General features: G+C 32.2%; 2 protein-coding genes across 2 annotated transcripts; both read right to left on the bottom strand.

Moving 5' to 3' along the window:
* Positions 1 to 320: 320 nt before the first annotated feature.
* Positions 321 to 5,547, bottom strand: LOC140046753 (uncharacterized). The gene is made up of 7 exons (XM_072091468.1): positions 5,532 to 5,547; positions 5,297 to 5,372; positions 4,574 to 4,913; positions 4,032 to 4,155; positions 3,210 to 3,461; positions 2,532 to 2,606; positions 321 to 2,239 (listed from the first exon to the last, which is right to left on the bottom strand). Exons 2-7 carry the CDS (start codon positions 5,361 to 5,363, stop codon positions 2,024 to 2,026), a joined length of 1,074 nt encoding a protein of 357 aa, XP_071947569.1. The 5' UTR covers positions 5,364 to 5,372; positions 5,532 to 5,547; the 3' UTR covers positions 321 to 2,023.
* An 872-nt stretch (positions 5,548 to 6,419) lies between these two features.
* Positions 6,420 to 14,440, bottom strand: LOC140046750 (uncharacterized). The gene is made up of 8 exons (XM_072091463.1): positions 14,384 to 14,440; positions 13,578 to 13,770; positions 10,153 to 10,231; positions 9,473 to 9,803; positions 8,917 to 9,040; positions 8,278 to 8,631; positions 8,024 to 8,107; positions 6,420 to 7,806 (listed from the first exon to the last, which is right to left on the bottom strand). The coding sequence occupies exons 3-8, from the start codon at positions 10,220 to 10,222 to the stop codon at positions 7,546 to 7,548; spliced, it is 1,224 nt and encodes a 407-aa protein (XP_071947564.1). The 5' UTR covers positions 10,223 to 10,231; positions 13,578 to 13,770; positions 14,384 to 14,440; the 3' UTR covers positions 6,420 to 7,545.
* Between the last annotated feature and the right edge of the window lie 300 nt (positions 14,441 to 14,740).

The following is a 14,740-nucleotide window of genomic DNA, read 5'->3' as shown; positions in this document are numbered from 1 at the left end:
TCGCCTCGGGGAAATATAACCTTTTATATTCACATCATGCCATTATTTGTACTATTCCTCTCGTAAAATGCAATACTTGTATGATATTTAATAGTAGCAGTGACTGGATCTGGTAATGTCGTTAGTACCACTGCATTAATCAATAGAACTTGTATATGGGATTGATACACACTACGGTATGTTTTAATAAATCTTGTTTTTTTTTAAATTGTAATTTTCAAATCTATGATAGTGAATGTTTTGTTTGTGTTATTATATTTCTGTCGAAAAAAAAACAATGTTTCCATGTACACATTTTTATAATATAGAACAAATAAAGATTTCAATTTTTGATTTAAAACAATTTTTACTTTTAATTCTTTAAAGCACTTTACATCTACATATTGTGAGTTTTTACCAGGCACTTGGCTGTAAATGAAAAATAGGAAGGATAAGGCGGCCACCCTATCACATAATGGCTCATTGTCTTATGTTCACAATGAATACGGGACTTTATACCTTTCTTATACAATCATATACAAGCTTATGGTTACATTTGTTCAAAACTTAATCATTTAAAATATACATAGATTGTGTTATATTAGATTTATTATACGATAATAGGCCTATAATGTATTTCAATTATTTACAAAAGAGACGTAATTATAAAGTAATTCTAAATATTGAAAATTTAGAATTAAAATGGGTGCATACAAATTGTATAATCAGAGGTTTGCCAATTACGAACCGAACATATTGATAACCATATCCTGATTAACAATATAACATTCATTATACAAAAGTATAAATGTACTCTTCTTTTTTTTTAGCAAACATTTCAAAAAGACTAACATCAATAATTGTTAACTGTACACACTGTGGCACGTAGGCACATTAGTGATACACAGTGAATATACCTTGGCTGACGTCCCAAAATGTAGTTTCGGAGTTTCCCGTTATTGGAGAGTCTGGTTTGATTATATTAATTGTTTTATTTATGACGTATGTTCTATAGTGTCGGACAATGGCTATACAATAGTCAATTACTGGCTATACTATAATTAACATCTTTTTTCCCTATGAATTTACTGATCATAGGCCTACATGAATTATAATACCATATTAAGAGACTACTCTAGGAGATCGAATTTACAAGAAAAAAAAACATTGTCTCAGTACAGCATGCAGCAAAGGACATGAAGGTATTATACATTATAAAATGGACTCCGTCGGTAGGCCTACTGAATAGAGGTGTCCCCTGAATAGAGGTGTCCCTTGCAGAGAGGTGTTTGCCCTATTAATTTACTGATCATAGGCCTATATTAATTTAAAAAAACATTATCTCAGTACAGCATGCAGCAAAGGACAGGAAGGTATTATATATTATAAAAGGGACTCCGTCGGTAGGCCTACTGAATAGAGGTGTCCCCTGAATAGAGGTGTCCCTTGCAGAGTGGTGTTTGCCCTATTAATTTACTGATCATAGGCCTATATTAATTTAAAAAAACATTATCTCAGTACAGCATGCAGCAAAAGACAGGAAGGTATTATACATTATAATAGGGACTCCGTCGGTAGGCCTACTGAATAGAGGTGTCCTATGAATAGAGGTGTCCCCTGAAGAGAGGTGTTTGCCCTATTAATTTACTGATCATAGGCCTACATGAATTATAATACCATATTAAGAGAATACTCTAAGAGACCAAATTTACAAGTAAAAAAAACATTGTCTCAGTACAGCATGAATAGCAAAGGACAGGAAGGTAGTATACATTATAAAAGGGACTCCAAGCTTCGATAGGCCTACTGAATGGGGTGTCCCCTGAATAGAGGTGTCCCCTGGAGAGAGGTGTCCCCTGAATTGAGGTGTCCCCTAAATATAAGTGTCCCCTGAATAGAGGTGTCCCAATTAGTTTATATAGTTCAATATATTTTTTTTAAACAGTTCTATTCTACATAGTGCAAGTCACATTTCAAATAACCTCAATAGATTCTCATATGATGTTTAGGTCTACAGTGTCATCAGAATGATGGATTCTTGTTCTTAAGATTTTAATTCGCGTAACTTTGGAATAATGAAAAAAGCCGCTAGTGGGTTTATGATTCCGACAGTTAACGATACGATGTGAGTATACTTCAACGCCCAGTGGAGAACAGATGTGTAGGCGTTTGCGTAATGCACAGCCATCGTTACTGAGATAACATAGGGCAGCAAGATCACCATGTATATAACCATGTATGCTATGTGCAGAATCGTTATCTGAAAGCAAGAAAATACAGAAATTACTTCAATTTCAGTTGTTAGTAGTAATAAAATAATATTTTCAAAGGTATCAGTTTAGTTATGTTTAGTAAATGCACATGCTTCTTTGATCATTTATTATAATAAATAATAATAATAATATAATAATTGTATCCGCTTATATAATATTTCTGGAAAACATTTTCTTTATTAATTTCTGCAAACGTCATGACACTTATGAGCATGCGCAGAAAGTTTTTTCGTGAAGTGCCATTTTGAAATTTAAAAATGTGCAGTAATAATAAGTTACCCTTCTTTCTTCTTGTTCAGACTCCCCAGAGTAAATTTCATCAACCATAGGGCGGTCATCCTCAAAATCACTAGCCTTAAAAGAAAAACAAATATATAAAAAAAAATATTGGATCTGTTTGTGTGAAAGCGAATTCCTATTACATGGGATATCTCCATAAGCATTTTTGAGGTATTGCGGCCTGAATTTTTATTTATTTATTAATAAGAATCCTTTATATTGGTGGCATACATCAATTAATGCTGCATCCATTTTACAAAATAAAAAAGAACAGTAAGCAAAATTACAAACAACATTAGACAACAGTATAGAAAAAAAAACACATAACACATCAAAACAATTTGTATATGTATTTAAATTTGTCATGTCATAATGTAAATACAAAATTATAGTGATACTGTGTATATATATATATATAATATGTATAACAAATAAAACAAGTTATTAAAGCAAAAACAAGTTTGCGGATATGTATATTGTTATACTTGTCAAACAAGTATGGAATATCATAAAAAGTTAAATAAATCTGATAGAGGGCTCTCTTCAAATGCTTAGTATGCAGATTTTTGTTGTCAGTTAAGCGCCCTCTATATATACTATGTGACCAATTGCACAGAAGTTGCAAATTGGCTAACAATATGTAGAGCAAAATAGATGTACATTATTTAGTAATCTAACCTTAGTTGAACCGTTTTCCTTATTATCCACACTGTCGAGCTGGCGTAGGTACGACACGGATGTCTTACAATATTCACGATAGAATTTCGTCTGGTTGATTGCCATAATAATTACACAGATAACACCAATTATGAACGGCATGAACATACAGAAACTGACATTGAATTTATTCCATCGGAGATACGGGTCGTATTTGTCAAAATGAACGTGGCAAATCCGCATTATTCTTTCGTCATCAAATATAGTTAGATCCTAACAAAAATAAAATAAATATTTCTTCAAATGATATTTGATAAATAGGCCTTCTACACAAAATTTAGCTTTATTCCTCTAATACGTGAAAAACAAGTTGAGATAGAACGCATTAAAATAAAAAATTTAAAATAATATAATAAACTCATAACAATATTGCAACATTTGAAATACTGTGTTAAGAAAAAAAATTTATTAATTTAGTTTGAAACAAAAGAAAATTTAAACCGTTCGTTTTGGTGTTTACATAAAGAACATATACTTCCAAAAATACATTTGACAAAAGAAATAAAAGGCCTTCTATAAGTGTGTCTCAAATAGTAAAACTACTACTATTTATTTATTCATTTTTTGAATGTAATATTAATGTTAAGCCTAGTCTGTATTAGTACCATTCACCAATTTCTTGTTTTGCAAACTCATAATTTCTTTTTTTCTTACAGATTTACAAAAATGGTCTACACTAAATCTGTGTCTTGCCAAGTTTGCAGTTTGCTCGAGTTTACAAACATAAGTTTCCAGTGCAGTCTAGGATTTCAATTTAAATAATAACGATTGTTTATAACTTACCAAATAGGACACAATTGGAACCGTCGAAAAGAATGCAATAAACATGACGACCATGCTCACAAAAACACCACAAATGATCGGATGCTTTGCAATGTACTGACGCCGAGGTGTAAACGAAATAAGCCTGATAGGATAAAAAGACAATATTTAAGATCGCTTACCTACTAGAACAACGAAAACGAAATATTTACGTAGGCCTACACGCAAGGAAAGTTTCGACGGGTCATCATGGCAAACTTCTGTTGTCAGACTCGATCGAACAAGCTTTATGTAACATTTTCTAGTGTATACTAGTCTACTAGTAGCACGTACATCATTGTGTTGCATCATTGTTGGAACCAATTTTAAAAACAGAGTATAATTGTCCAATTTATTTATATACTTAGCATATAAATAAATTGGACAATTGTCATTTTCGTAGAACTTCCTGATCGCAGCAGACGGATGTTTTAAAATCAAGTTTGCTGAAATGTGCCCTCGATGTCATATGAAATATACTCGATGTATAAATTATTGGTGTATACAAAATGATTTACTTTTACCTAACCGAAAGCAATGCCAAGAGCATCATGTTTGAACTTGCTCCTGAAAATTCAACGAAGAAGTGAAACGCCTTACACGAAGCGACAGTTTCATAAGCAAATCCACGGGGGTGCCGGCTTGCATGGTACTCAATTGGTATCATTATAATACGCACGATGAGAGTAATACTAAACACGCCTTGTAAAAACCATATAACATCTCTGTACAGTTTCTTTTTCATGATGATGAAAAGGATTGCAAAATTTAATGGTAGTCCTGTGATGCACGCAATAATTGTTACTGCTAAGTATGTCTTAAGCCATGGCTCAGCGTGTACGTCGATCTCATCAACACTTTCTTCTACAAAAAAGAAATATATGTAAGGTAAAGCCACAACAATGATTTTATATTGCAGCTAGGTTTTTGGAGAAACTTTCTTATTTGATTACTGTATCAACCCTAACGCTTTGTTTCTAGGACACAACGCAATGATGACCATTACAAGCTACAGAATAATATTTATGTCATTGATCAATGTACTTGTTGCACATACAAAAAAATCCCAAATTTAATTAGTTAAATATTGACCGTGGTAGTATGTAAATTGTCAAGACACACTCATTTTCTCAGAGTGATTGACCGCCAGAATTCTGGATCGACAGACTACAAACAAATGGATGGGATCCAGACTGGTACTAATAAGGTGGGTAAGAGAAAATAAAACTGGTTAAAAACGTATTTACCATCAGGGTATTCTTCAGGATAAGAGGGAACATCAAAACTCCAAAAAATCGCCGAATCTTCTCCCATTTTGTATAACTAAAAAGACATAAAAAAAATTAATTTCAATCAATATTACGTATTTCTATTAACATTTTCCCTTGCGTATTTATAAGATTGTCGCATAATGCTCATGTATATTACATGCAATGTACATTACAAAAACATGTCAAGATAGATAGATCATGTAAAGTATACCGTAATTTCATCTTTACTAAATTAATGTTTACAATTTTAAAAAATTTCAAAAACTTACTTCTTCGTATCCAATGCTGCAATATATATCCACGATTGTAAGAACACGTCGTGAAAGATCGAAGCTTCTACAACAATTGCGAATAGTTTGTGAAGTGAGCTATTCAGCATACAACACACTCTGTGGTTTCCGATCCTCAACTGAAGAAGCTGAGAAAACTGTTAGCATTACTTCTTTTGGGATTTACAGATCTATTTCCAATATTAATTTGCACACCATTGCCCTCTTGGGTTTTGGACAACTGGACCTGTGAGCATGCGCATCTATCCCACTGCTTATTAAAGTAAAGTGCTGAGCCTTTGAAGTCAAAACCGGAAGTTATTCTTCCAAAATCTCACGTGAACAAACTTAAAATGCAAACAAATTCTTTACCACAAACATGAATATGAACATTTACTCACGTCCAGAGAAACATACTATTATTCCAATAGAAATAAAACATAGAACAAGCCACTGAACATACTATTTTGGATTAAATTATATATCTAAAATTGTATTGAATCACTGTTAGACTATATTAATCTAATCTGATAATTTACAGCCGATATTTTTCCTTTTACTTTACCAATAATTTGACTTTCTTTCTTTCTTTTTCTGCTACGAGGAGATGTTAACATATTATGTGCAATTTTTATCGAGACAATTTAACAGAAGTGTTCTATGTTTACATAAAAGGAACACTCTTAAGAAAACAAAATCTGTCGTAAAATAGAAGAAACAGAGAGATATTGTATTTGAAGTATCATCTACCGGATGTTATAAGAATTTAAATATCCCATAAGAAATCGAACATATCATTTCAAAAATTCCACAGAGTCTCTGAGATTGGTTGATTTGCACAGGAAGTGTAAAAATTTACTATAATACCCGAACATATTAAGCACGGTACAACAACAAGCATGACAGTTTCCCAGTTTGATGTTTCAACCCGTTCTAGCTGCGGAAAACATCGATAGACTTATCTTAGTTAAAAGATATTTATATTATTAGTATAAGTGTATGAGCCATAAATATATTTGTGTTTGTTGAACAGATTGAATAATTCTGATTTAAAACATTCTTTTGAGAAAAAAACTATCTGTAAGCTTAGTCTTTCATTGCTTGTTTATTAATAAATAATACTTCATTTAATTAAAACAACATTAATTGTTCAAAAGTAACTATTTATTGTAAGCTTATATTTTTGCAGTAAAAACAATAAAGACCACAGAAGTTGATAGGGTGGTAAAACAAATTGTAGAATTTTAGGAAAATGAAAAAGTCTTATTTTCATCTTAAAAGTTGTTTCTCTGGGATTACTTCACATATCCTAAGAGATAATAAGTATATTGATAATGTTCCATGGTCAAGGTTACATCCCCTCGATGGATTTGTACAAAGTAGGTCACAAAATCTACCGTAATGGCGCCACAACATAGTATGGCGTTACATTTATATCGAAAGAAGTTATATACAAACTCCACTACCATCAGCAAGTGCTTAAAATGCTTCAATAATCCTAAATAATTCACGAAGCGATCAAGTAATATTCAATATGTTTTCAATCATTTCACAAAAATCCTTAAGATTGGTGTTTTTAAACTTCAGGTGTCTTCAATAATTGTTTAATTAACCTGTTTATCTTATAACTGTGGTATTGTTCAAGAATATACTTTTTAGTTTTATTTGTTTTCATTCACGACTGGTTGCGTAATTTTTCTTCGCGTCACATGCAACTTTTCTATTTATGAAAATGAATTCTCCCAGAGGAAAACAGGCTTATAGGGCTTACATTTTCATAAATGTGAACAAGCCATGAAAAAGAGACAAATTCCTAAGAAAAACTGGCCTATTTGATTTTCTACATATAGGCCTACAGTATATACAACATACATATTCAGTCCAATGTATAGGTGATGTGCAAGTTATGTATAACGTACACGTACGTATCGTGTTGTTTTATAGAGAGTGCATGGTTTATCGTGTTATTTTTATAAATATTTTTCTTATTTTACAAAGCTCTATCACATTTTGGCGCAGATGGCGGGAAAACAGAAAACAAATGATAGGAATATGCATCGGGAATGTAGCTGCAACCAAACCAGAAACGCGGTAACTGTGGAAGAGCGCCGGGCTGCTATTGTTGAAGTCGGAACCGAGATAGATGGCCCAGATTATAGAAATTGGCGCCAAGCAGACAGCAAATGATACTGACATGAAGAGGTGCATCAATGTTGCCTGAAAGCACAAATATTTAAATTTATTTAAATATTCAATTAATGAAATAATAAATGTGTTAAATAATTGCTATAATCACTTAAATTTATTAATTAAAAAATTAAATGTTTTTTGAATTGAATTGAATTGAACCTTAAAAACAGTTTCTTTCTACTTCTATCGCCTAATATCCATACAATATAATTTGTATTAGTTTGGCTGTCCATAGATAGCTTACCTTTTTCTGATCTCGAATTGTGAGTGTTCTGAAATCTTCAAATTCTATCACATAAGGCTTGACTTTAACCGTAGTTGATTCACACTGGAATAAAAATATCACAGGATATCAGACGTTTATAAAGGGTGTTAGTTACTGGAAAGTGCGCATACATTCTAATAGTAGATAGTTGCGCACAAGTAATTCTGAAAGTGGTTTTAAAATTATTGATTGAAGTTGATGCATTGTTTTTAAATTAAATTGCTTACGCTTACTTGGTGTTCATTGTTAATGTCATTTCCATAACAAGCGGCATTTTTGTGACTGGGGTTCTTCAAAACGGTTGATGACAACATAGTTGGGTCGATGTTTGTGTTGCTTGCTTGCATGTGATCGGCGGAAGGATACTGCTGTGCTTCGTGGATGTTATGGAACTCCATGCGTGGATCGTACTCTTCCGCATAAAGCCTGTCCCCACGAACCATTAACAGTGTGATGGATAAAACCATTATCATTAACGGCAATATCAAAGTCATTATTAGGAGGTATGTGAACCACATTTTGTACTGTTTAGAGCGCACGTCATTGAAGAGACAAAATTGATTGTCATAGTCATCTTGATATAGGAACTGAAATAGTTATAATACAAAAAAAGTTAAATGAACTCAATGGCAGCATATTAACATTGTCATTTCGAACGCGCATTTACAAAGATTAAGAGTTTTTAACAATGTGTCACTGACGATGAATTGCGTATTGTTCACACATGTGAATTTCCACAATTATAAATTTGAACCAAAATATGATGATGACATGATGACAATAAAAGTAGAGCAATAACTGTTTCAGCAAACTTTGTGACGTCATTTGTAACAATGTATATACATTTAAAAAACAATAAAAGAGGTATTTACGACAAATCTAATAGCTGGTAAACTTGATAAAATAGAAACAAGTAGCGTGACAATGAGGGATCCGGTGACAGTAAGGAAAGGACGACGTCTGCAGATGCTGTTTATGGATGAGTAGGACAACCACCTAAAGAACGAATCAATGATCTATTTTAGACACCAAAAAAACAGTTATTTGCGATGACTTTGTAGGAGCTAGTTTCGTCTTCATATCATGTTAATTATGTGCACATGATTGATTCTTCGCTTGATTTCTCGATTCTTGGCCCAGCGATGACTGTTACTTCGCACTTTGTGATAATAATAATAATAATAAGATTTATACAGCGCACATATCCACTAAAGTGCTCAAGTGATAATCGTCGCACTTTGTAATATCTGTCTCGACCAACCTACGCACTTTCAGAATATCATTTACAAATGCATCAAAAGGCAGACAATGTCTGATAGTTAATAAAAATGAAATGCAAACAGAAGTTAATTAACGAGATCCCCAATTGATATGATACTTATTTTTAATGAAAAATGAGTATCATAATAGTCTATTAAATAAGTTTACCTGATACCACAAGCTGTTAATATTGAGAGCCGCATGAAAACGTTGCCAAAATCAGAGAAGAAGTGAACGGCTTGGCAGGAATATATGCCATCCAGAGGCCAGTTCATTGGATCGGTGTGCGACAGGTATGAAAATGGTAACGCAATTGTGTGTAGTAAAACAGAAAAACACACAATACACTGACATAACCATGTAACATCATGTAGTAGTGGTGTTCTCCAGACACAGAAAACCACCAAAGGGTTACCGATAAAAGAGATACAACAGGAAATGATGGTGATTGATAAATGAGCCCGTACTTGATTGGTACCATCGAAATCTTCGTATTCAACTGTTAAAAGAAGAACATTAAATCGTGATCCAATAAGAGTGGATAAGATAAACAAGATTAATTGTTTTTAATGTGTTTAATCTACAGAGTTAAAAGTGGCTTTGTTTATAGCATTGGTAAAAGAGAATGTTGTGAGTTATTTTATGAATAGCGTATCTATAATATTTTAATTATGATGATTAAGAGGCCGACAAGAAAGCAATTGCCTCTATCCCTATCGTAACTTGAACTTAAAATGTTATTGTTTATGATTGTGTATGTTTTATATCAACTTTAATTTATTTATATAGTACCTATAATGAATTGCAATTATTAAGTTCAAGTGAATTTAAAAAAAAAAAAGAATTACTAGTAGATTCCTCTCGTGCGCTTGGAAAATCATCGATATCAGGTAGTGGAAAGCTAGATTCCATTTCCATGAAGTAAACCTATAGAAAATGTAAAAGTGAAATTAGTCCACACTTAAATATTAGTCGGTGTTCTTTCTAGAACATTGATAATGTCTTAATTACGGAATATGATGTTTAACAAGTGTTTATGTCCTGGCTTTGTAAATATTGTACCATACTTTACTCCGGAACCCTGTGGTAAGTTAAGTTAGTTTTCCGTTTACACTAAGTCATGCTAAATCCGTACAATTTTTGGCAGGTCGGTACACATTTCAACGCGTTTTTGTTTGGTATACCGTCCCCTTTTCACCATCGAAAGCTTGTTATTAAGTTTTAGCCTCAATGTAGTCTATACTGTACGAAGAATAATACGAAAACCTAATTATGAAAATAGGGCGGAAGAAAATAAAAAGCGACCAATCATAAAGTAAATAATAAAAAAATATATATATATATATATAGCGAAGCACACTGCTGAAAGCTATAACAAAAATTAACGTCTGTTTCAATTATCTTAAGTTAGATTGCCATTATTTACATTTAAACAGAAAAGTATATGCCTACATACAGTAACATTGTAAGCAAATGCATTCAATGTTTCGTAACACGAGGTTGCGTATAAGTTGTTATTAGGACTATTTAATTGCTTTGTGTTACATATAACGGAAGGCAACTATACAAGGATTGGCCAAAAGTAATTCATACGGGAAGCATCCTTCTAATTGTTTTAGCAGAGATTATAAGAACAATAAACCTACAGGTACCCATGAGAGACGATGAGAGATTCAGTTAGGCTTGGTTCTTGAGCTAACCCACTTCAAGAACTAAGTGTACTTGGCGATCTCACACAGGTCCCGCTTGTAACCGTTCCCAGTATTACGTGCCTACTTGAATTCGATAAGATAGGTGAAAGAAAGAATAGAAGTTTAACTTGAATGACCCTTAAAGTCGTCACTTATTTGGAGAAGCAATTTTAGAGTATATGTGTATGACGTCAAATGTTAACGCCACCATCCAATATAATAACCAAACCCAACTTATTCGTATATATCTTATCTCATTTTTGTATATCGCTTTGATCGTCCAACAGAATACAAAAAGATGACCTTTCAAAAGTTATCCACAAATTAGTATCTGTGAGTTAATTGTATCGACATCAATGATGTATCAATAACTAAATTATTTTGAATAATTGTATTAAAATTATGATATTTTGTACATCGTTTGCGTACTGCAATCCTCGTAGTAAACGTAAAGTTTAGAAACATGTAATTCTTTAGAATGTCAACAACGCAGTGGTAGCCTAGTGTTAATAATATCACATCTATATATAAATTTACGTAAGGGCAAAATTCGGTAAATCGTGCCTTACTTCTATAATTTTTACTCGATGGTATATAAAGTTGGTTCGTACTTTCGGTACTGATTTTAACCACCTGATGTAACCCTGTTTACTAATTAAATTAAGTTAGATAATAAGTTATTGACGGTTAAAACGAATTTAGGTTCCAAGATTTGCCCCAAATAGGGGTGTTTTCCGACCGTGGTATACACTGTATAATGGATGTCCGTCTTGAAAAATACCCGCCACAAAAATGCGAGGAGGCTTCGCATTTTCCTATCTCCTCCTACGATAATTGTTTTTAATAGCTGAAAACCGGTTGAACAGCTAGAGTACACCATCATAATGTTGAAGACAGGCCGATTTTCTTTAAAAAATACTATTTTGATACATTTAATATACGTTTTTACAAATGTATTGATTTGTGATGAATGGAACATTCCAAATTATTTGGTTTAACCATACAGGTATAGATTTAGATTTATGGGCCCCCTTGGAGAATAAACATAAATAGTATTGCTATGCTGTACAATACTGTTAAGGTATTAACCACTTTTGATCGCAATTTGAATCGCAAATTTCTTACTGTGAGTGTTGGTACTGTTAGATGTAATATAAAAATATATACAAATAAACTTTATTACTGTGAGTGTGGGTAGGCCCTACTGTTAGATTATAAACATATAATATACAAATAAATAAACGTTATTACTGACAGTTGCTTCTCAACGTTTGTATTAATTAATAATTTAAAAATATATAAACGTCGTAGTGGTGTATCGTTACATGTACTTTACTATTTCAATCGACTATGACAGTGAGAGTTTTAACAAAGTACCGTATTAAATCGTAAATGTTTTACTGTATTTAGTGGTATATTATTTATAGGGCTATAAAACATTAAAAACAATATTTCGTTACTGAGTGGATAAGAATATATTTTAAAATGTTTCCTCTTTGTACCTATCTTCTTCCCCCATCCCTCAACCCTTAATGTTACATACAAAACACAAATTGGGTTTGTTTAAATGAGTCCAAATAAAAAAATTTAAAAAAAAGTTATTACTGACAGTTGCTTCTCAACGTTTGTATTAATTAATAATTTAAAAATATATAAACGTCGTAGTGGTGTATCGTTACATGTACTTTACTATTTCAATCGACTATGACAGTGAGAGTTTTAACAAAGTACCGTATTAAGTCGTAAATGTTTTACTGTATTTAGTGGTATATTATTTATAGGCCTATAAAACATTAAAAACAATATTTCGTTACTGAGTGGATAAGAATATATTTTAAAATGTTTCCTCTTTGTACCTATCTTCTTCCCCCATCCCTCAACCCTTAATGTTACATACAAAACACAAATTGGGTTTGTTTAAATGAGTCCAAATAAAAAAATTTGACTCATTTTGTTTCTCTCTCGGAAGTAATTCTCAGGGTGCTAATTTTGGTTGACTACATAAATCATTGTGTATATTTATTCGTTTCTGTAAACGACAATGTATTATAGTCCTGCAGTACGTACATTTGAAATCTCCATTTTTTTCTCGCTGGAAATACTGTGTATTCGAGAACCATCTGTGGGCACGACCTAGATGGTACGCGAGCGAAGCGAGCGTGCCATCTAGTATATAGAATTATATTAAAGATGTATGTCCACAAAAAACATGAAATTAATAAAATCAGATTGAATGGGTCAATCACTTTCGTACAAAAAAAACACCGAAATTAACGTTTTCACTTTATAAAATGACAAATTGAACGGTTAAATTCAACAAAACCCATTTGCTTTAAATTACAGTTTCTTTAGGTAAATACTATTTTATATCCAATTTCTTTTTTTTTTTTGTCGTCAAATTTAATAACTATGTGACATAAAATGACATATTCAACACAAACAAAATTAAAAAGTTGTTTTTCATGGAGACAATATCTTTAATGATTTAATGTATTTTAAAACTAAATAGGCCTAAACTATTTAATGTGTTCTTATTAAATAACAAACATAACACTTAGTATTCTGTAGAGTGTATACCTTACCGGTTCCGCCTTAGTGGTAAAAGTTTGCCTGAAGAAGTGTGGTAGAAAAATAAAATGAAATCAAAGAGTTGCCAAGGTAACCTCCACTTGATGATGACAAGTTGATGAGAAGAATGCTTGAAGTTGGCTGACAACAATCATAGAAATGAGTAATGTTCATATGTAGGCCTACTTAATCTTGTGATTTGACGTTCTGTAATTGATATTATCATTATTTTTAGAGTTAGTATTGTTTTTTTCTAAAGTAGATATAGGTAGTATAAGCACTATGTCAGGAAATGTCCCTCATTGACCCGACATATCCAGATGTTGTAGGTCAATCACAAGGCTATAAGTGACATTATTCCATACATGTTATCGAATCAAGTGACAATAGTAGTTGATCCACCCATTTGATGAACGAAACAGACCCACAGAAGTTCTCTTTCCACGAATATTTGATAACCCAAATAACATATCCCCATGAGTAACAGGTAGAGGGCATATACAAGATTAATAAGGATGAGAAGATAACGAACTGATTTCATTTTCATGGCCCTTTGCTTAATTCAAGTTTATTCTATTTTCTCACGAGAATAACCTATTATTATTATGTAGGACAATAGTTAGGCACTCTAGGTATAAATGCTAAAATTACCTTAAATGTTACAATTGTGTTATTTGTTTGAAAAATATGGAATAGTTTAGATTCAGTAAAGTATACAGCGGCGATTAGAATGTCATCTATTATACGTGTTTATGTTGCATAGAATAGCCTACTTAAAGGCCAATTAAAATGAATTGAATTTAAAAGGTAACCTACTTACCTCGATTTGAATGAGTTTCACTATATAATGCAATAATATTGTTGTAGTTATTAAAAGACTACGTGGTATTAATTTAGACAATGGTATAGATGACGTAATCTTACAATTGTTTCTTTTATAATATGAGGGGGTAATATAAGTACATTTAATTAATGTTCAGAGTTTAGGTAAAGTATGAACACTGATTGTATGGTATCGGTTTATATAAGCACGCCATTGTAAATAATAAAACAGATGGGGCCAAATCGTATGGTATGCGAGGTAATACCAATAGAGGGCGTTCCATTTACTTTCTTTTAAAAAGTGGATAAGTACTGTATTATTATTTCTAATCAGATAGATAGCTGGTAAAAAATG

Source organism: Antedon mediterranea, chromosome 4 (assembly GCF_964355755.1).
Source record: "Antedon mediterranea chromosome 4, ecAntMedi1.1, whole genome shotgun sequence".
Classification (NCBI taxonomy): domain Eukaryota; kingdom Metazoa; phylum Echinodermata; class Crinoidea; order Comatulida; family Antedonidae; genus Antedon; species Antedon mediterranea.
This window is presented reverse-complemented; position numbering and strand designations above follow the sequence as displayed.

Excerpts from the sequence above, each read along its gene's own strand:
- LOC140046753 (XM_072091468.1), bottom strand. The coding sequence starts at position 5,363 with ATGGGAGAAGATTCGGCGATTTTTTGGAGTTTTGATGTTCCCTCTTAT. Across the intron at positions 4,156-4,573 it reads TTGGCATTGCTTTCGGTTAG|GCTTATTTCGTTTACACCTC; the intron begins GTAAAAGTAAAT and ends TTATCCTATCAG. Across the intron at positions 2,607-3,209 it reads AGGAAAACGGTTCAACTAAG|GCTAGTGATTTTGAGGATGA; the intron begins GTTAGATTACTA and ends TTTTCTTTTAAG.
- LOC140046750 (XM_072091463.1), bottom strand. The coding sequence starts at position 10,222 with ATGGAAATGGAATCTAGCTTTCCACTACCTGATATCGATGATTTTCCA. Across the intron at positions 8,108-8,277 it reads ACATTAACAATGAACACCAA|TGTGAATCAACTACGGTTAA; the intron begins GTAAGCGTAAGC and ends TTTTTATTCCAG. Across the intron at positions 7,807-8,023 it reads CAATTCGAGATCAGAAAAAG|GCAACATTGATGCACCTCTT; the intron begins GTAAGCTATCTA and ends TTGTGCTTTCAG.